General features: G+C 40.3%; 2 protein-coding genes across 2 annotated transcripts in view; both read left to right on the top strand.

Moving 5' to 3' along the window:
- LOC124264340 (mediator of RNA polymerase II transcription subunit 13-like) overlaps window positions 1-5,398 on the top strand; it is a 75,057-nt gene extending 69,659 nt beyond the window's left edge. The window contains 1 exon segment of the mRNA XM_046699096.1: window positions 1,256-5,398. Coding sequence (XP_046555052.1) covers window positions 1,256-1,388 — 133 coding nt within the window. The 3' untranslated portion in view covers window positions 1,389-5,398.
- Window positions 5,399-10,956: 5,558 nt separating this feature from the next.
- On the top strand, window positions 10,957-13,931 carry LOC124264339 (acetylcholine receptor subunit alpha-like). The gene is made up of 3 exons (XM_046699094.1): window positions 10,957-12,045; window positions 13,085-13,112; window positions 13,816-13,931. The coding sequence occupies exons 1-3, from the start codon at window positions 10,957-10,959 to the stop codon at window positions 13,929-13,931; spliced, it is 1,233 nt and encodes a 410-aa protein (XP_046555050.1).
- Window positions 13,932-20,543: the final 6,612 nt, after the last annotated feature.

The raw sequence follows: 20,543 nt of genomic DNA, 5'->3' as shown, positions 1-20,543 counted from the left end.
TGTTTTCTTAAAGGAAATTGAATTGTTTGAAAAGTTTTGATCAATATGTATTGTAAATATATAAATAGCACAATTGCCAACGGCTGAAGTGATGTTTTAAAACCAGCTAGGGTCCATACAGGAAGCAAAAGTACTGTAAGTCCCCATGGTGCTTAGTATGGTGATCTACATTCAGTTGTTGGCGATATAGAGTCTGTGTTTATATTGTATTGTCTTCAATAGTTAAAAGTTTTAGATTTATATACTTGTTTTACATGTGATAATTTAGTTGTTTTTGCTGTCCGCCGTTGACATGTTTTTATAATTAAATGTTATGTATTATGAATGTATAACTTGTTTCAGTGACGATATGGCTGAAATACTGCCGAGGTGACATAAAATCGTAACTAACTCACTCACTCACAACTTGGCATTTTGCAGTGTTTTTAGTGAGTCCTACTGTTGTCAGACAGTACAACAGAACAGTAATCTGTACAGAAAGGTCGCACTCACAAAGTAACTGATATTATTAGACTCAACAGACTTCCACACTTAGGGCAGGTGTGGTAAATGCTCTCTCAGTTCACGTTTAAAACACTTTCTCAGTGATGATTATATGAGCTGTGTAATTTCAGGGTAGGACAGATGTGTGAGAATGTGAAATGTTTCCTGCTTGCTTCAGAGAATATTAGGGGCGGTGGGGTAGCCTAGTGGTTAAAGCGTTGGCTCGTCACGCCGAAGACCCGGGTTCGAATCCCCACATGGGTACATTGTGTGAAGCCCATTTCTGGTGTCCCCCGCCGTGATGTTGCTGGAATATTGCTAAAAGCGGCGTAAAACCAAACTCACTCACTCACTCAGAGAATATTGGCCATACAATATAGATTTTGTTTTATTGTTACAAATTTTGTTTTATTGTAAAATCGTTTTTTTTATTAGGAACACTTAAATAGTAGGGCATCATTGGAGTGCAAAATGAGAGAAACCTGAAAATAGAGTATTGATTAATTTGGAAAGGTTAATGTGCGATTTTTCTGCAATTATCTATGTGCAATCATTGAACCAATTTTGTCAGGGATATTCACCTCAAGTGTAGGGTGGTGGGGTTAACTTGTTCGCTCGTCATGCTGAAGGCCCGTGTTCGATTTCCGACATGGGTACAATGTGTGAAGCCCATTTCTGGTGTTCCCCCGCCACAATATTGCTAAAAGTGGCGTAAAAATAAACTCACTCATTCCTCCAAATGTACTCATGCTGCACTGTGTGTCTGTTACAGGTTTGTGCTGGAACACTACAACGCCCTGTCCTGGTTGACGTACGACCCAGCCACCAATGATCGCCGCTCGTGTCTGCCCATTCATCTAGTCGTGTTAATGCAGATGTATCATGCCCTCAATGCCTTTGTGTGACCACTGCCAAGTCAAAATGGCATCCTGAAAAGTCTTGCCAGAATTGAGGGGACCGTCATGTCCATATTTCCCCTTATCAAGCTGTGAGTTGCTGTGATGCTCCTTTAATGGAAATTCTCGTGTCAGATCTAGCAAAAAAGGTGTTTTTGGTTGTCTGTATATTTGAATATTTTGCCAAAATACCCCAAAAGGTTATCCCAATACTTACGATACCTCCCATGTGACTAAAATGGCCGCAATTAATGGCAGCAACGGAAATCTATCTCTGAGAGGCAGCTATTGTGAACCAGTGTGGATATTCCTGAATTTTGAGGGCAGTGCTATGACCAGTGGCAGGCACGACCTGGATTGGTCAAGGTCATGAGGTCAAGGTCAGTCAAGACAATCTCAGCTTACTGTGTGGGGCTGAAAGATGGAGCTTTACCTGGACGTGCTCTGACAGAAATGTGATTCCTGAATTGTGATACTGAAGGTCATTGATGGACTGTGAAAGACTGGAAGAATACACTCGTGAATATTACAAGCCCGGTTTCTTATTTTTATAGATACACTTCATTCCCACTATCTTCATAAATATATTTTGATGACCTACTTACAGACATATGGAAAAGAGTAAGTTTGTGAACTTATGACATACGCTATGAAACATGAACAGGTTATTTCAAATGTTCACTATGTCCTGCTAGAATACAGTTCTCAATATCTTCTCATTCGTCGATATCTATACATAAATGTATGTACATGTTAGTGAATGGTTTAGGTTGAGTATTTTATGAACAGATGGGTTACTTTGTGGCCATTATTTCTATAAATATGGTGTTAGCTATCTGGAATGATATTTTGAACAAATAAAGCAATTGATTGTCAATACCTGTGATTGTTTAAATCAAAATATACAAACCCATGGAATATTGAAAATGTTCCAGTAATGTGATAACCAACAACGTTTATCAAAACCACATATTATGACAGGATTCAGGAAATCCTGTTCAATTCTGCTTATAAAAGGCAGGTCCTGTCTTCGCTTTTGAAGCAAGTAATAAATCGTTTTAGAGACGTTTCTTAAAAATGTAAAATATAAAAGCATTCTGAAATATTTTTGCATGCATACTTTTTGAAATTCATCGCATGAAACAAATTTTAGAGGACTTTTACAACAGAGTTTGAATATGCACATTTAATACTTCATGTAACACATGGCATTTATTGACTGAAAATGTTGCCTGTTGTGTGTTGAGGGCTGTTGGTTTAACAGTGCCGAACAGCTTGTACTGTGAGAGTCTGATGACCACAGACCTAATTTCAGTGCAAGTTGTTTGCATAAACAAAGTGAATGTTTTGATTGTGCATCACAGGCTTGCAAATTATCTATACTCAACCAAAAAAAGTTAAGGACCACCCAATATTCAATATTTAAGTACTAAATGGATCATACTATGAACTACTGAATACTTTAATATGGAAATTGGGGTGGTCCTTCACTTTTATTGTTGAGTATATAATGCTAAAGTTTTGATATTTGGTTGACCTCTGAACCATCCCCAAATTATTTTTGAAAATAAACCATAGTGAATATATTTTAAATTATAGGAGTACTTAAGAGTCGTTTTGAAGATGTTTTATGAGATGAAACAAACCAAGTCTTCACTATGGATTGAATCTGATTGTAGTTTTCTTCAGTACATGTTCAGCGACGTTTTGAGTATACCTCATTCAGAGACAAAACATTTAATCACTGAAACTATAGTGTCCATGTCCTCAAGTTAAGGGGTTAGTTTTTGCGGGAGAATGAAGTATGAAATGAACGCTTTAGTATCTTAACAGTACCTAATGGTATTTGCCAAATAATTCAATCAGTTTGAGAGTTTATTTCATGGTACCATAGACAAAGTAAGTCTTTCTGAAACCTGACTTGTATACAAAACTCAAGCAATAAAAAATCGCAGCAATTTATTTTAACCAAAATGGTTTGAAATAGTATGAATTCTTAATTTTGTTTATCATTTGAAAATGGAAAGTGGTTTCCTTTTAATGTGATGAGAATTCTTTCACTTAATAACCTTTCCTTCACTTAAAGCAAGTGATACCAGCATCTCTTCTACATTCTGTAAATATGGTAAATGACTAGCAAATCTTTATAGAGTAAATCTTTGATATGTTTTGTGGTCAATACTTATTCCTTGTATCTGTTGGCAGCCCTGCTTTTTTGTATTGACAACCGACCCATGTTATTTCTAAGTAAAAATTTCGTCACGATATGGCTGAGGTATTGCCGATGTGACGTTAAATCTTAACTCACTCACTCTAAATAAAAATGCATGCCAAAAGAGAGATAAGAACAGCATGAAGTTTTGAGAGACTTCACTTCCTTTCTGTGTGCAGTTATGTTGAAGTATTATCAAAAGTAAACTAGTCCAACTAAGGTGTAGACATATTCCTGGTTTCCAGGACCTGTGTCATCAAACACCCCTCTGAAGCATTTTGTTTCAGCTAAAAACCAAAAAATGGTAATTCTGACCCCAGCCTCTTTAATTTCACATTTGCGTTGAAGGCTACTCCCACGTTTTCCAATTTCAGTTCTTGAACACCAATAACAGTATCATTAAGGCCAGACCAATTTTATTTCTTGTTTTATGGACCTGCTGGTCATATTTTTTTCAAGAATAAGAAAAAAGTAATAATAATAATTTTCCCCGCTCAAAAAATAAACTTATATTCTTATTGGCAAAAATTATTTTTAGATTGTTTTTGCTCCATATACACTTCATAAATTGCCAAAAGTAAAATACTTTTAGTATTTCAGAGGAATATTACTTTGACTGGTGATATTAAAAAATCTAAATTCCAAACAGCCTTTAGGTTTTCTGATGACAAAAATCCATAAAATAGATAAAATTGGTCTTGCTTGAGCAACTTTTAAAACTGACAAATTTCCCTTGCACATATTTTTCTAATATTGATACTTAATAATATAAGTAAAGAATAGTTAACAGATGAACAGTATGTTATAAAGATGTAATAAGTGACAAATTGGTGAGAATTATGTATACCTCATCGCACATGCGAACCAGACAATTTTTTAAGGTTGCTTCGTTTACTGTAGATGCTAGAACATTAAACACTGGAGCATTACCTGAGTTGTCATCCTTATTCCAGTAGACAGCGCTGTCCATCAATGTCGGTTTCATTGGAAGGGTAATTATGTAAGGGTCAGCATTCTTATGTTACAGTCCATAGTAATGACTGAAATGTGCAATGACTTGTTTGCATATGGGTGTATTTAAGTATGATATGGTCTTGTATTGACAACACTGAAGGATTCCACATGTCATTTGTGTGTCATAGTGTACATTGTTCATGGATCATTGTTACCCTCTGAAGCTGCAGCTGCAGCCAAAGAAGAGATGACCAGCACAAACTGATCTGATTTCTGTAAATATTTTTGTTATTTGCAATTAAAGATGTAAAATCAAACTACATCAACATAACCCCAGTTCACATTGTTAAGTTTATGGTTGAAAATCTCTGCTGAGTTGACGGACAACTGTTATGTTATTTAACTACTCGGAGGGTAATAGGATGCTCAATATTATTCCCCTATGGCTAATGATGTACATGTGGCACCTGTTTCACTATGCTGGATGTACATATCGTGTGTCAGTACTGTTTGTTATAAGGTGTATGGGGAGGGGGTGAGTGATGTACATTACTTGAAGAAGTGCTAGTTATTTCATCTAGCACCAGTATTATAGCTCCAGCAGAGATTCCTCCATTGTTTATGTCCTCCAGAACGAGATTTTCTACTTTTGGCTGGATGTGACTGTTCACAGTTGTCGTGTAAATAGTAGCCCACTATGACAAGCTGTGATGTACATCTCTATCATGTCAGTTTTCACAACTTTTCTCAGATTGTATGTATTTAAAATAAAATTTGATCATAACTTATTTTTCGTAGCTAGTACATATCGTACAAATACTAGCTCATGAAAATAAATTGAAGACAAACAAAAGTTTGGAGTATGTTGTCTTTTCCTTAGATGCAAGATAGCTTACTGTTATTTAATGATCATTTCATGTGGATACTCACCATAATGTGACTGGGAGGTCTGTCTCTTCAGTCATGCTTGCAGAGTTGAGGCCCTTAGCAGTGCCAGGATTTGCTGGTCTTTGATTAGAAAAATGCTGCCTTGAGCCTTGGTTTGTCATCATGAACTGTGGAAATTGTTTTTACTGGATCACTTGCAGCTAAAGTCTTCTTCCACCTGGAATACTGTTTAGGGTGGTATTAGGATCAATGCATTCACTTGAAACAATAGTTCCGTTCTATATATCACAAGTGTGGCAAGTATAGTGCTAAGATAGCATTGTGGGACATTCCAGGAACTGTTTGTTTGAGTTTAGATATAATGGGGTGCCCGAAGAGGTCAAATATCTGAGGATGTGTTTACAGACTCAGGACAATTTGTCAAAAATGAAAGCAGCACCTGAAGTTAACTAACAAAATATGTAATATGGGAGTAAGACTCTTGAGGCAAGAAAGAGGCATCCACACAACTGTCCTTCCCTCCTCGTTCAATAAAGAGGTCAAATGGCCAGATCCTTTTCACAGATTTGTAACCCAGAACTGAAAACACGGGAGATCAGTGACACTGCCTTGTCTGTTTCACCTTTGTCTATGTAAAAAGATTGGCAGTGACAATGATTGTGTCAGAGATTTCTTATGAATGTGGAAAGGGTTTTGTCTCTTCTATTTCCCAAAGGAGATATAAAAGAACGCTGAATGGCTCATGCCTAAACGTTACAACCTTCAAAGACTCGGAAAGCTTTCAAAAGGTTTTGTGGAAGTGTGCTGGGAATTTCCAAGTTTGTAGCATCAGTGACAAACAATAAGTCCGATGCAGTCCTTAATTTTGAAGTGTACCATGTGTCCTCAACCACAGGTGAAGAATTGACTTTGCGTGAGTCGTTGATGGCTGCCACTTGCGGGTACAGCTGCATCCTCAACTGTCTTTTACAAGTGTAGAAATGTTGTACCTTGAATTCCATACCTGAGTGGTGTTACTTATGTTTCCATATTGACTTCGAATAAATATTTTCTGCTTGGAATAAGATCTGTAAGGAATCTTCACTCCCAAGAAATCGTCCAAGGATGGGGTGTTGGTCGGAAATGATAGTGCTCTGGTTAGCAATCTCTTGCTGCTTCCCATCAGATGAAGCAGGCCGAGAACATGAAGCATTTTCCCCTAGTTCATTCCCTCCCAAGGGGATTGAAAAGGAAGGTGTGTTGTGTTAAGTGGGTAACCACCTGGATGCACAGCCAAGGGATCACCCGATCAGAGTTGCTGAAGAGCAGGCTGTTTATCGACCCTGATTCCACCTGTTCCCTTCAAAATCCGCAGTTCTTTCCAATTTATTCGAAATATGCGCTATCAGCAATCAGTGTCACATTCTCTTCCCACAGAGGTTACTTGTTCCTACGAACCTCTGTTCTAATACGGCCCTTTCATGGTGCGAATGTTCAGGATTCGTGATTGGTTGCAATCAGATTTAGTTGTGCAATCAGCGAAGTTGTTTCCAAAGTGATCATTCGCAAGGCCTCGGTAATTTCCGTATGCTTTGGGAAAACTAGAACCTCTTCCCCTCCGCGATGCTCATTTCTTCTAGACAGAACTCAGTCATGTAATGGTGGATCAATGGCGTCACCACCGCCTCTCGTTAACAACGGACAAGCTAGCCATTAAATGTCTTATGTGTCACATCAACACAAGTCCCTGGCAGAGGAGGGATATTTGTGGCCCCATATTTGCTTGCATTAGTCAAGTTGGATCTAAGTCGATGTAAAACGTGTTCTGATTGGATAGAAAGAAGGGAGATAATTCGTGTTGCGATTTTTTGCCGATAGGGGATTTTACGAGAACCGGGAAATATGGCCGTATTAGAACAGAGGTTCGTAGGAAGGTATGACAAGTAACCTTTGTGGGAAGAGAATGTCAGTGTCATTGAGTAACATTTTTCACCAACAACTGTTCACTGAAGGGATATCTCACTTTTTCAAAGAACAGTCTCCCACAACTTCATGCTGTGCTTCTTAGAGCACGAGATCCACGTTACTAATTGCAAGGGCAGTGAGGATTTTCCCACAGGTTTCTGTCTTGACAACGTGAGAGATGTTACGCTTCGTACAGCTCTCGCCATCAGAAAGAGGATGATGCAGACTTTTCCATGCAGAGCTCTCGTCGAGCAAGAGATATTGCTCGAATATCGTACTCACTTGAATAGGTCCCTGTGATCTTGTAGGTGGGCCGCACAGATCAAGCTTACAGGCTCACCTCACATGGCTGACACTCAGTAGTCTCACTGTCCTTATGAGGACACTGCATCACCTAATGCAGGAACAGATACTTTACCTTTGGATAAATGTATTAAGTTCATAAGTAGAGATCTTTGAAAGAGTCGTGCTATGTCTAGTTTCCTCCTTAAGGATCCCTGTGAGCCTTCTGCCTTTGTCCCCACTGTTGACTGTGCACTCGGAAAGCGTTTTTGTCATACTCTTTCAGGTTCTGCAGCAACTGCAATGTCTTTAAGTGAGTGAGTGAGGTCAGCAATATTCCAGCTATATGGCGGTGGTCTGTAAATAATCGAGTCTGGACCAGACAATCCTGTGATCAACAGCATGAGCATCGATCTACGCAATTGGGATACGATGACTTGTCAACAAAGTCAGTGAGCCTGACCACCCGATCCCGTTAGTCGCCTCTTACGACAAGCATGGGTTACTGAAGATCAATATTCCAAGCCGGACCTTCACGGGTCACAATATCTTTAAAGCTAAGGACGATAGACTGCTGTTCCTGCTCACTAACAAGCAGGTCCTCGACACCCATGAGGCACGAATTATCGTAGCTCCTACCATTGATGAGGACCATGACAAGTTAGTTAGGAACAGGAGATATGCCATAAAAATACCACAGCATTCGGGACACAGAGTACTGTTAGTGACTGACGAGACCATCGTTATAGGTTACATCCAGAGGGAGGAAGGAAAAAATATTAACAGAACGTGGTTACGCTTTTGTTCAGATTGACGGACTCGATCAGTTGCAGAGTAGAACCTTGTCACTTACCGGAGAAGATCAGCATCTTAGTAGATTGCCTTACCCAAAGAACAAGGGCCATTCCGACAGAATTCTCACTCACCCAGAAGTGTTCCCATGGATTATCACGGGCCTCATTTCGATCTCTCCCTATTTGTCTGAACATCATGTTACTTCAGTCAGCTACCAGACCCTCACAGTTTACAAATTCTTGGCAATGGTGTGCTGCATTTCGAATCGCTCCTGACACGATTCTCGGAGAACCGTCCAGAGTTTATCGCTAAGGATCAGCCCTCAGTAGTTGGACAACTTGAGCACAGAAAATACTCAACCCCTGTGTTAAACAAGAACGTGGATTTACGAACACTATAATAAGAAACATATAGGCAATACCAAAGGAGACGTTTACAGAGCCAAATGTGCTCTCTTCAGAAATACATATTATACTCTTTAAAAGTAGAGGAACTTCATTTTTGATTTACGATTGAAAAAAAATGGGAGATATATCGGGAGTCAATCAATGTTGATGTGATAATAATGAATATTTTGAAAGTGCATCACCACTTGCACTTCCTTATGACCATAGTTGTTTGTACAGTAATTGCTCTTGAAAGATGATTGGTGTTTGATGTGAAAATGGCATGTGTACGATTTTCATTTTCAAACAAAGCAACCAACAAACAAAAAACGTCTGGAAACAAACACTAAAAACATTGTGATGCAAGATGATTGTCATAATTAATGGTCTACAGTGATTTATCGACCTTCTTGAAAACAGTAAAAATCAAGAATGACACCCCATGTACTTGTATGGGGCTACTGCGTTGTCCGTCTAAGTAAACTTAAGCTCAGTATTATTCGTTACACTGCTATACTACGCTATCAGTATCGCAACCATCTACCATTGATTTGCGATACTGATAGCCCTGTCATCAAGGTTGAACTTAAGCACATAGCAAAAAGCAATTACCATTCATTATTGCTGTTTGTGGATTTTGTTGCAATAAAAACGCATGGTTAATGTGAAAGTAGATATGTTCTAGCATCAGTAGTGGCATTAAGTAATTTCAGTTATGTCCACAAAGACCATTTATATGCAAATGTAAACTGACGCCAATATTTCTAACCTACATTTCTTCCTGCACTGACAGCTCTTGTCCTTATATTTTGACTCAATGAACGTTTATAAATGAATAGTCTTTGAACATTGTTCGACGTGTAATATCTACCAACCAATTCTGCAGAATGTGTGAATGTAATAATATTGAAAATGAATAGAATGTTCTTCTCATCTGTCCCCATTATGAAGATCTAAGGAACCAATATATAATTTAAGTATACTGTCCCAAAATCTACAAATTCTGTATACTATCAACGCGTACATATGCTCAACAGGGAAACTACGTCAGAATTAAGACAAACAATACGTTGACGAAGACGAGGGTATAGGTTGAGTTCAAACGTCTTTAGTTAACTATACAGTACATGATAAACAAGTATACATGAATGAGGTAAGCAGAGTACCTGCTCAACCCCAGGGCGTTTCCTACGAGCGGCATTATACTACTCACGGTCCTCCCTACACAGGCAGTCGGAATACCGGACTGGTGACAGTATAGATAGTGCGGTAGTGATAAGGATTAAGTATACACATTAGAGTCATATAAATAATTACAATTACTAAGTCTCACATGGCTTGGCCACATAGGTTTTGGTCTTAAGAAACATTTGGACGATGGCCTTCCTGAGCTAGACGCCATGACAATACTAATGTCAACTGAGAATGTCCAGCCTCGACACAATGTGGCTATGTTAATGCACCATGCACTGTACATACGAGAACGTGCATGTGCCACTCCCCCCATTATAACCGTTTCTATTTCAGATGGTTTGACTCAATGAACGTATATGAGTACATTACTGCAACCACTAATGTGATTACCTCACAGGTGGTCACTATGGAAACTAATGGTTCGACGTGTAATATCTGACAAATCAATAAATGTTAAGTATTGAACAAACACATATTTCTCTTCACTCAAATAGCTGTCACGATTGACTTGTTTTCAGGTTGGAATATCCATTGTTTCGACATGCACATGAAATGTTTTACCATTCATTCCGTAATGGTTATAACACCACGCATTCTTTCTCTGAGATTCCAAGTACAAAGCAAACCTTTTCGGCTTCTAGTGACACATCATCCAGAAAATGAGTATTTTGCGCTATCAGTGATAATGTGGAAAAACGTCAATCCCCAACAATGTAACGATAGCAACGAGCAGAAAACAGAGACTCAAACGATTCAGCAAACCATAACAGATAAACCAAATGAAAAATCCTGTATAAATGACATTGTACCAGTTCATAGAGAGACAGACATCAACCGCAAGGAGGCGAGACGTTTGTGTTTTGGAAGCATACTAACTTCACATTGCCAGTTTACCATCCAATACAGAGGAAGCCTCACCACCATGTTTCTGAATGTGTTCGTTCTGCTACATGCCCTGTCCATGGCATGCGGAACTGACTTTTCGCCTCTGTACAAGTTACATGAAACAGTCACCAAAGGCTACAATCCACACATTCGACCTATCAAAAACCCCAGACTGGCTACAAATGTGACGGTGGATTTTACGTTGTTTTCTGTGGAGGAGGTAAATGAGGCCAGTGAAACTTTAACCTCGTTTGGGACTTTCAACATCACGTGGTACGACGAGTGGTTCGTTTGGAACATTTCAGATCATGCCAACATTCAGAAAATGTACTTGCCACTACATCAAGTGTGGAAGCCAGATCTGGTTGTGGCAAATGCCGTTGAGGACTTTCGCTTTTTGTCAGATACAGAAGGACTCGTGTCTGTCTCGAACACAGGATTTGTCACCTGGTACCGGACGATAAGACAGATCACTAAATGCTCCATGGACATGAGCAGGTTTCCCATAGACAAACAGACGTGTAGCCTGCGTATTTCTCAGTGGACATCCAATAGTAATAATGTGTTTGTGCAAGGTGGGTCAGTGATGTCAGTGATGTCAGACTACACTTCATTTCAAAGTCGAGGGGAATGGATAGAAAGGGAAACGGGTACCAAAACAAAAACTCTTTTCCTCGGGGAAACAACATGGAACGTAATTTCGTTTACATTTACCTTCCAACGGAAGCCCCTGCACTTTGTGATCACAAGTGTCCTGCCTGTCTTTCTGCTGTCGGTTCTCAATCTGGGCGTGTTTCTTCTTCCTCCTGAATCAGGGGAGAAGATCTCGCTATGTATCTCAGTGTTCTTGTCTTATGCCGTCATCCTGACAGATATCAACGAAGATCTACCCCATTCATTCGACTCACTTGTTACCTTCAAAGTCTATCTTCTCACGATGCTGTTGGTCAAAGTGATTACTGTTTTGGCCACCGTCGCCATCTTGAAAAGGTATCACGCTGAGATGAGCGCTCATCAGCTGTCGTCTGCTTCATCCCAGGAAGGACTTGATGGTGGAAATTCAGTGCTTGATGATTGTAAAGGAAAGTATCATGAAAGGAAGATGTCAGCAGATGCTCTGAACAGAGTATGTTTTCCAGCCATCAGCTTGATAATGATTGCCACAACAGCAGTTTGTTTAGCTCTCTTACTGTTTTGATCTGTCCTGCTGGAGCAAATCTGACATGACAATGTTTGATGTGATAAATGTAAATAATAGTGATTTATTATTATTATTTTATTATAATTTATTTATATAGCGCCGAGTTCCAGCTAGGCTGTTTTTCCCTCGATCATAGGATGTCAGTCTCAAGCGCACCGAGTTAATGTGGCTTTCCCATCCTTACGAGGTACCCATTCACAGCTTTGTCCAAGTTTACTGCACGTTGCTGCAACTAGGTTGCAAACTAGGTGTTTGCACGTATTCATGTGGCCACCATCTTGTCATATACCAACGGATTGTTGTGACAACACTGAAAGAGTCTGCACACAAAGTTGACTCCAAGGTTTTTCACACCCTGTCACAGGTGGGCTCTATCCCGGCACCTCAAACTCGCTGGATTACTAGCCTGGCGCCTTAGCCAGCTCGCCCACCACGCCCACTACCAGGTAGACTCATTTTTAGTGAACGTATGGATTTTGTAAATTCACACCAGTCGCAATGTGTTTGAGCACTTGCCACGATGAATACTTTCTCATGTACTTCAAGACATGAAGATAGATTTAATTAGATGTGATAAACCCCACCCCATTATAATAATGAATCTCCATTGTGCATGTCAAAGTATATACGAAACATGTGTTGATATTATTAACGATTTAAATTTTATCTGAAATGGTAGTAGAGGGTTGTTACGTCAACGAGTGTATGTAACAGATTATGCTTTGTGAACCGTACAATTCATATTATCAATCACAAATGTACTGTTATACATTAAAAACTTCAATGCCAGATAATAACCAATCTGATTTATCCATTTCAATTGTTAGACAAAAAATGCTGTATGTAGGTTTGAACTTTGGATTCAACCACACATGATTTGGGCATGTATTATTGCAGGAATAAAAACCTGCCCCACCACCGCACTTATGAGGACATTCCAACATGTATTGCTGAACTGTTTCAGGTGTTGTATCACTACATTGGTCACATCCGTATGTACAACACATGTGTAGTCTTCTTTGTGAATCATTGCCAAGACAAAGCCAAGCAAAGATGACTTCATTCACGTACGCCTGTCGCTGAAGCAATTTGTAACGTTTTGGGTAGCTGATGGTCACAATCGTTGTCATCCCACAAATGATGTCCCGTCTTGGAGACTACCTTCACATTATATTTGAAATCTATTTGGACAGGCCAGCAATTCTAGTTCGTTACCTTGAAGACCATTTTCCAGAATATGACGTGTTGAGGTGCATAAACACGAGTTGTTAACTGTTTCTTTTGAGTACTGTATGGTCTTCAGAGATGCAAAATGCCTTGTAGATGCTATCTCTCAACTGATGTAGCGGGTAGGGCCATAGGTTTAAATGAAGCTTATCTGAGAAAATATGAAGTCGGACGTTGGTTTAGCGTCAGACATAGCATAATCATTAGATTGTGGGAAAGGTATCAGACGATCACGTCTGGCTTGAAACAGGAGGATTCAAAATGATACCGATGAATCACAATCTAACACCAGATCGGTTCACGATGAAACATTCATTTCAATGCAGAATGTAATGAAAACATCAGACCAACTCTGTTGCATACCGTTTGTCTCCAAAATATAAAAGTTACTTAACAAACTATCATCATTTTGTTTAGATTTTCCGAGTGAAGTTTTACGAGGGTAAAGTAACAGTAGTACTGTTGCAGGAACAGCCCCCCAGGGCAGGAGGCAGCGAGTGAATGAACTTATAGAGGAACAAGGGAATGTTGGAGCACACAGCCCCAAACCGCGCAAGTGTCTTGAAAAAGATCAGACTTGGTGAGGTGGCGTTTAGAAGAAGATCAGGCTTGGTGAAGTGGCTTTTAGAAGAATATCAGACTTAATGAGGTGGGTTTTGGATCAGACATGATTAGCTGGCTTTTAGAAGATCAGGCTTGATGAAGTGGCTTTTAGAAGATCAGGCGTGATGAAGTGACGTTTAGAAGTTCAGGCCTGATGAGGTGGCTTTTAGAAGAAGATCAGACTTGATAGGTGGCTTTTATATCAGGCTTGATGAAGTGGCTTTTATATCGGGCTTGATGAAGTGGCTTTAGAAGAAGATCAAGCTTGATGAGGTGGCTTTTTGATCAGATTCGATGAGGTCGCTTTTAGAAGAAGATCTCGACTCGGTGAGGTGGCTTTTAGATCAGGCGTGATAGAGTGGCTTTTAGAACAAGATAAGGCTTGATGATGTGGCTTTTAGAAGATCAGACTTGATAAAATGGCTTTTAGAAGAAGACTAGGCTTGATGAGGTAGCTTTTAGATCAGGCTTGATGAGGTGACTTTTAGAAGAAGATCAAGCTTGATGAGGAGGCAATTAGATCAGGCTTGATGAGGTGGCTTTAAGATCAGGCTTGATGAGGTGGCATTTAGAAGAAGACCAGGCCTGATGAGGTGGCTTTTAGAAGAAGATCAAGCTTGATGAAGTGGCTTTTATATCAGGCCTGAAGAGGTGGCTTTTAGAAGAAGGCCTGATGAGGTGGCTTTTAGATCAGGCCTGATGATGTGGCTTTAGAAGAAGATCATGCTTAATGAAAAAGCTGCAGAAGAAGATCGTGCTCAATGAGGTGGCTTTTAGAAGAAATCTCGCTTAATGGCGCAGCTTTAAAAGAAAATCAAGCTTGATGAGATGGCTGTAAGAAGAAGATCAGGCTTAACGAGGCGGCTTTTAGATCAAGCTGAATGAGATGGCTTTTAGATCAGGGTTGATGAGGTGGCTTTTAGAAGGAAATTAGGCTTGATGAGGTAGCTTAAAGAAGAGAAGATCAGGCTTGATGAGGTGTCTTTTAGAAGAAGATCAGGCTTGATGAGATGGCTTTTAGATCAGACTTGATGAGGTGGCTTTAGAAGAAGATCAAGCTTAATGAAATGGCTTTTAGGAGAAGATTAGGCCTGATGAAGTGTCTTTAAGAAGAAGATCAGGCTTAATGAGGTGGCTTTAAGAAAATGATCAGGCTTAACAAGGCGGGTTTTAGAAGATCAAGCTTAGCGAGGCGGCTTTTAGAAGATCAAGCTTAATGAGGTGGCTTTTAGAAGACGATCAGGCTTGATGAGGCGAGGTGGTTTTAAGAAGAAGATCGGGCTTAACGAGGCGGCTTTAAGAAGAAGATCAAGCTTAATGAGGTGGCTTTTAGAAGAAGATGAGGCTTGATGAGGAATCTTTTAGAAGAAGATCAGACTTGATGAGGTGGCTCTTAGGAGAAGATCGAGCTTAATGAGGTATATTTTAGAAGATGAGGCCTGGGAAGGGGTTTATAAGAGGACATGTAGACTTGGTAGTCCCAGTCATGTCTTTCTAAGACAAACTTAATAGATCAAGCTTAATGAAGTTGCTTTTAGATCAGGTCTGATGAGGTGGCTTTTAGATCAGGCCTGATGAGGTGGCTTTTAGATCAGACTTCATGAGGTGGCCTTTAGATCAGGCCTGATGAGGTGGCTTTTAGATCAGAGTTGATGAGGTGGCTTTTAGAAGAAGATCAAGCTTAATGAGGTGGCTTTTAGAAGAAGATGCTTAATGAAGCAGCTTTAGATGAAGCTGGGCTTAACGAGGCGGCTTTTAGAAGAAGATCAAGCCTAATGATGTGGCTTTTAAAAGAAGACCAGGCTTGATGAGGTGGGTTTTAGGAGAAGATCGAGCTTAATGAGGTATATTTTAGAAGATGAGGTCTGGGGAGGGGGTTTATAAGAGGACATGTAGACTTGGTAGTCCCAGTCATGTCTTTCTAAGACAAACTTTATAGATCAAGCTTAATGAAGTTGCTTTTAGATCAGGTCTGATGAGGTGGCTTTTAGATCAGGCCTGATGAGGTGGCTTTTAGATCAGACTTCATGAGGTGGCCTTTAGATCAGGCCTGATGAGGTGGCTTTTACATCAGAGTTGATGAGGTGGCTTTTAGAAGAAGATCAAGCTTAATGAGGTGGCTTTTAGAAGAAGATCATGCTTAATGAAGCAGCTTAAGACGAAGATCGGGCTTAACGAGGCGGCTTTTAGAAGAAGGTCAAGCCTAATGAAGTGGCTTTTAGAAGAAGATCAGGTTTATGAGGTGACATTTAGAAGAATATCAGGCTTGATGAGGCGGCTTTATAAGACGATCAGGCTTGATTCGGTGGCTTTTAGATCAGGCTTGATGATGTGGATTTTAGAAGAAGATTAGGCTTGATGAGGTGGCTTTAAAAAGATCAGGCGTCATGAGATGGCTTTTAGAAGAAGATCAGGCTCGATGAGGTGGCTTTAAGAAGAAGATCAGGCTTGATTAGATGGCTTTTAGAAGAAGGTCAAGCTTGATGGGTGGGTTTTAGATCAGGCTTGATGAGGTGGCTTTTAGGTCAGGCCTGATGAGGTGGGTTTTAGATCAGACTTGATGAGGTGGCTTTTAGAAGAAGATCAAGCTTGATGAAGTGGCTTTTAGAAGAAGATCAGACTTGATGAGGTGTCTTTTAGAAAAAGATAAGGCTTAATGAGGTGGCTTTCAGAAGATCAGGCTTGACGAGATGGCTTTTAGAAGAAGGTCAAGCTTGATGAGGTGGGTTTTAGATCAGGCTTGATGAGGTGGCTTTTAGATCAGGCCTGATGAGGTGGGTTTTAGATCAGACTTGATGAGGTAGCTTTAAGAAGAAGATCAGGCTTGATGAGGTGTCTTTTAGAAGAAAATCAGGCTTGATGAGATGGCTTTTAGATCAGACTTGATGAGGTGGCTTTAGAAGAAGATCAAGCTTAATGGAATGGCTTTTAGGAGAAGATCAGGCTTGATGAAGTGTCTTTAAGGAGAAAATCAGGCTTAATGAGGTGGCTTTAAGAAAATTATCAGGCTTAACGAGGCGGGTTTTAGAAGATCAAGCTTAGCGAGGCGGCTTTTAGAAGATCAAGCTTAATGAGGTGGCTTTTACAAGACGATCAGGCTTGATGAGGTGGTTTTAAGAAGACGATCGGGCTTAACGAGGCGGCTTTTAGAAGATCAAGCTTAATGAGGTGGCTTTTAGAAGAAGATGAGGCTTGATGAGGAATCTTTTAGAAGAAGATCAGGCTTGATGAGGTGGCTCTTAGGAGAAGATCGAGCTTAATGAGGTATATTTTAGAAGATGAGGCCTGGGAAGGGGGTTTATAAGAGGACATGTAGACTTGGTAGTCCCAGTCATGTCTTTCTAAGACAAACTTAATAGATCAAGCTTAATGAAGTTGCTTTTAGATCAGGTCTGATGAGGTGGCTTTTAGATCAGGCCTGATGAGGTGGCTTTTAGATCAGACTTCATGAGGTGGCCTTTAGATCAGGCCTGATGAGGTGGCTTTTAGATCAGAGTTGATGAGGTGGCTTTTAGAAGAAGATCAAGCTTAATGAGGTGGCTTTTAGAAGAAGATCATGCTTAATGAAGCAGCTTAAGACGAAGATCGGGCTTAACGAGGCGGCTTTTAGAAGAAGGTCAAGCCTAATGAAGTGGCTTTTAGAAGAAGATCAGGTTTATGAGGTGACATTTAGAAGAATATCAGGCTTGATGAGGCGGCTTTATAAGACGATCAGGCTTGATTCGGTGGCTTTTAGATCAGGCTTGATGATGTGGATTTTAGAAGAAGATTAGGCTTGATGAGGTGGCTTTAAAAAGATCAGGCATCATGAGGTGGCTTTTAGAAGAAGATCAGGCTCGATGAGATGGCTTTAAGAAGAAGATCAGGCTTGATTAGATGGCTTTTAGAAGAAGGTCAAGCTTGATGAGGTGGGTTTTAGATCAGGCTTGATGAGGTGGCTTTTAGGTCAGGCCTGATGAGGTGGGTTTTAGATCAGACTTGATGAGGTGGCTTTTAGAAGAAGATCAAGCTTGATGAAGTGGCTTTTAGAAGAAGATCAGACTTGATGAGGTGTCTTTTAGAAAAAGATAAGGCTTAATGAGGTGGCTTTCAGAAGATCAGGCTTGACGAGGCGGCCTTTAAGAAGATCAAGCTTAATTATCTTCTTTTAGAAGAAGATGGCTTTTAGATCAGACTTGAAGAGGTGGCCTTTTAGAAGATCAAGCTTGATGAAGAGTCTTTTAGAAGAAGATCAGGCTTAACGAGGCGTCTTTTAGAAGATTAAGCTTAATGAGGTGGCTTTTAGAAGACGATCAGGCTTGATGAGGCGGCTTTTAGAAGAAGATCAGGCTTGATGAAGAATCTTTTAGAAGAAGATCAGGCTGGACGAGGTGGCTCTTGGAAGAAGATCAGACTTGATGTGGCTTTTAGAAGAAGATCAGGCTTGATGAGGTGGCCTTTAGAAGAAGATCAAGCTTAGTGAGGTATATTTTAGAAGAGCAGGCCTAGTGAGGGGGTTTATAAGAGGATATGTAGACTTGGCAGTCCCAGTCATATTTCTAAGACAAACTTAATACACTCTCTCAAAAAAGAAACGCAACCCCTGTTTTTTTTGGTAATGTTTATATCAATTTTAACTGGTTATTACATTTGTATTTTTAAAGATAATGCCATGAAATTTGACATGGTGAACCTTAGGTCAGCACGGTATAAGGTAACAGTTAATGCAGGTCAGTATCGAACTCTCAATTTACGCTAGGGGGCGTTGTCTTCAGTATCTCGTTGTAGAGCCACGAGCTCTAATCACAGCAGTGCACCTCCTCGGAACAGAACGAATGAGACGGCGGAATTCTGTAGGAATGCCACTGTTGCACGAGCTGTATGAGGGCGGGCATTGTCATGTTGAAACAACTCCCTCTGTTGGTCGATTATCGGCAGAAGATGTGGCTGTAAGACGTCATCAATGTACCGTTGTGCCGTCAAATTGCCACGAATGATGACCAAGTTTGACCGTTGGTTGTAAGACATGGCTCCCCATACCATGATGCTTCCTCCTCCAAATCTGTCGACCTGTCGAACGCAGTTCGGTGCAAAACGTTCATTTGCTCGTCTATAGACACGTTGTCTACCGTCACGTCGTTGAAGAAGAAAACGAGACTCGTCACTAAACCAGACTCTTCTCCAGTTTCTTAGGGTCCATCTCCTTACGTTAGTACACCACCTGAGACGTTGGCGTCGATGTTGGCGTTTCAAGACGGGCCCAACAACTGGTCTTCTTGCACGTAAATTTGCCTCATGTAAACGGTTCCTGATGGTTTGGGCCGATACTCTCCTCAAACCTGGCACCTGTGTTGCAGTGATGGTGGGTGTGGCATGCCGATTACGTAGGTGGCTGAGTCGAATAAAGCGATCCTGAGCCGGTGTGGTGATCCTAGGTCTACCGCTCCTGGGACGATCTTCAATTGCATGGAACTGTGTGTAACGATTCCAAAGTCGTGAGATTGTTGTTTTGTGTACGTTTAGATGACGGGCAACTGTTCCAAAGCTTTCCACGGCCTCAATGCGACCAATGGCAATATTTCGATTTGCTGTACGATTTGCGTGCTTTTAAAACCCTCTACATGAACTGTGTTTTCAACGATTTGCACGGGCAACAGGCTTTTAGCATTTTGTACATGACAATTTCGCACTTTCTCAAATAACACGGATACAAAGGTCATCATGTGTGAAAATGGTTCCGTTTGGGAGCTTATACTGATCAGATGGGAACGTATTAACAGTATTTTGAAGAAAATTCTAATTTACATTCACCATCTTTATTCTAGAAATGATGTCAGATATTTAGATAGGGGTTGCGTTTCTTTTTTTGAGAGAGTGTATATGAAATAACATGGTGGAGTAAACGTTTCCGTACTAAGTTTTGAGTACATAGTTTGTCACTTATACTCGGTACTGGGAAGTACCAAGGGAACGATTTTATCAATAGGCTAACTCCACGGCACCAAAACATTAACATATAAATAACAACAACTTACTACCTTTAATGTGAAAACCAGGCAGTACTGTCCCAACATGCACCAAGGTTTTACCATTTGAAAAACAACCCTTGATACCAAATGAAATCGTGTACCTTCACAACATCAAATTATACCTTCACTTGACCAACCAGGCTGGAATATCAGGAGCTCGTTCCCAGCGCAACGGGTTATAGTGAAAACGGACCCAAGCGAAAACGGCCAAAACAAAATTCGAGAAAACGGCCAACGCTGCTGGAGAAAACGGCCTCTGGGCCTAGAGAAAACCGTCATTATGTAGAACAAAAAAAACTCATGTATTTTGTTTTACTTTTATTCATCTCTAAATCAATATCATATTGAGGAGGCAACATCGATGATAACATAGTCATGGCCAAGTTTGAGGTTGTAAATCTATTTAAGTATTAATGCATTATTTATTTACAACTCTTCATTTGTTTCTCTCTGAACAGACCCGTGAAGATCCGGGGTAGAATAGGTCTTCAGCAACCCATTCTTGTCATAAAAGGCGTCCATGCTTGTCGTAAAAGGCGAATAACGGGATTGGGTTGTCAGGCTCGCTGACTTGGTTGACACATG

Source organism: Haliotis rubra, unplaced genomic scaffold (genome assembly GCF_003918875.1).
Source record: "Haliotis rubra isolate DU_JTF1 unplaced genomic scaffold, ASM391887v1 Scf92, whole genome shotgun sequence".
NCBI lineage: Eukaryota > Metazoa > Mollusca > Gastropoda > Lepetellida > Haliotidae > Haliotis > Haliotis rubra.
This window is presented reverse-complemented; position numbering and strand designations above follow the sequence as displayed.

Excerpts from the sequence above, each read along its gene's own strand:
- LOC124264339 (XM_046699094.1), top strand. The coding sequence starts at position 10,957 with ATGTTTCTGAATGTGTTCGTTCTGCTACATGCCCTGTCCATGGCATGC. Across the intron at positions 12,046-13,084 it reads CAGCAGATGCTCTGAACAGA|GTGTTGTATCACTACATTGG; the intron begins GTATGTTTTCCA and ends GAACTGTTTCAG. Across the intron at positions 13,113-13,815 it reads TCACTACATTGGTCACATCC|GAACAGCCCCCCAGGGCAGG; the intron begins GTATGTACAACA and ends GTACTGTTGCAG.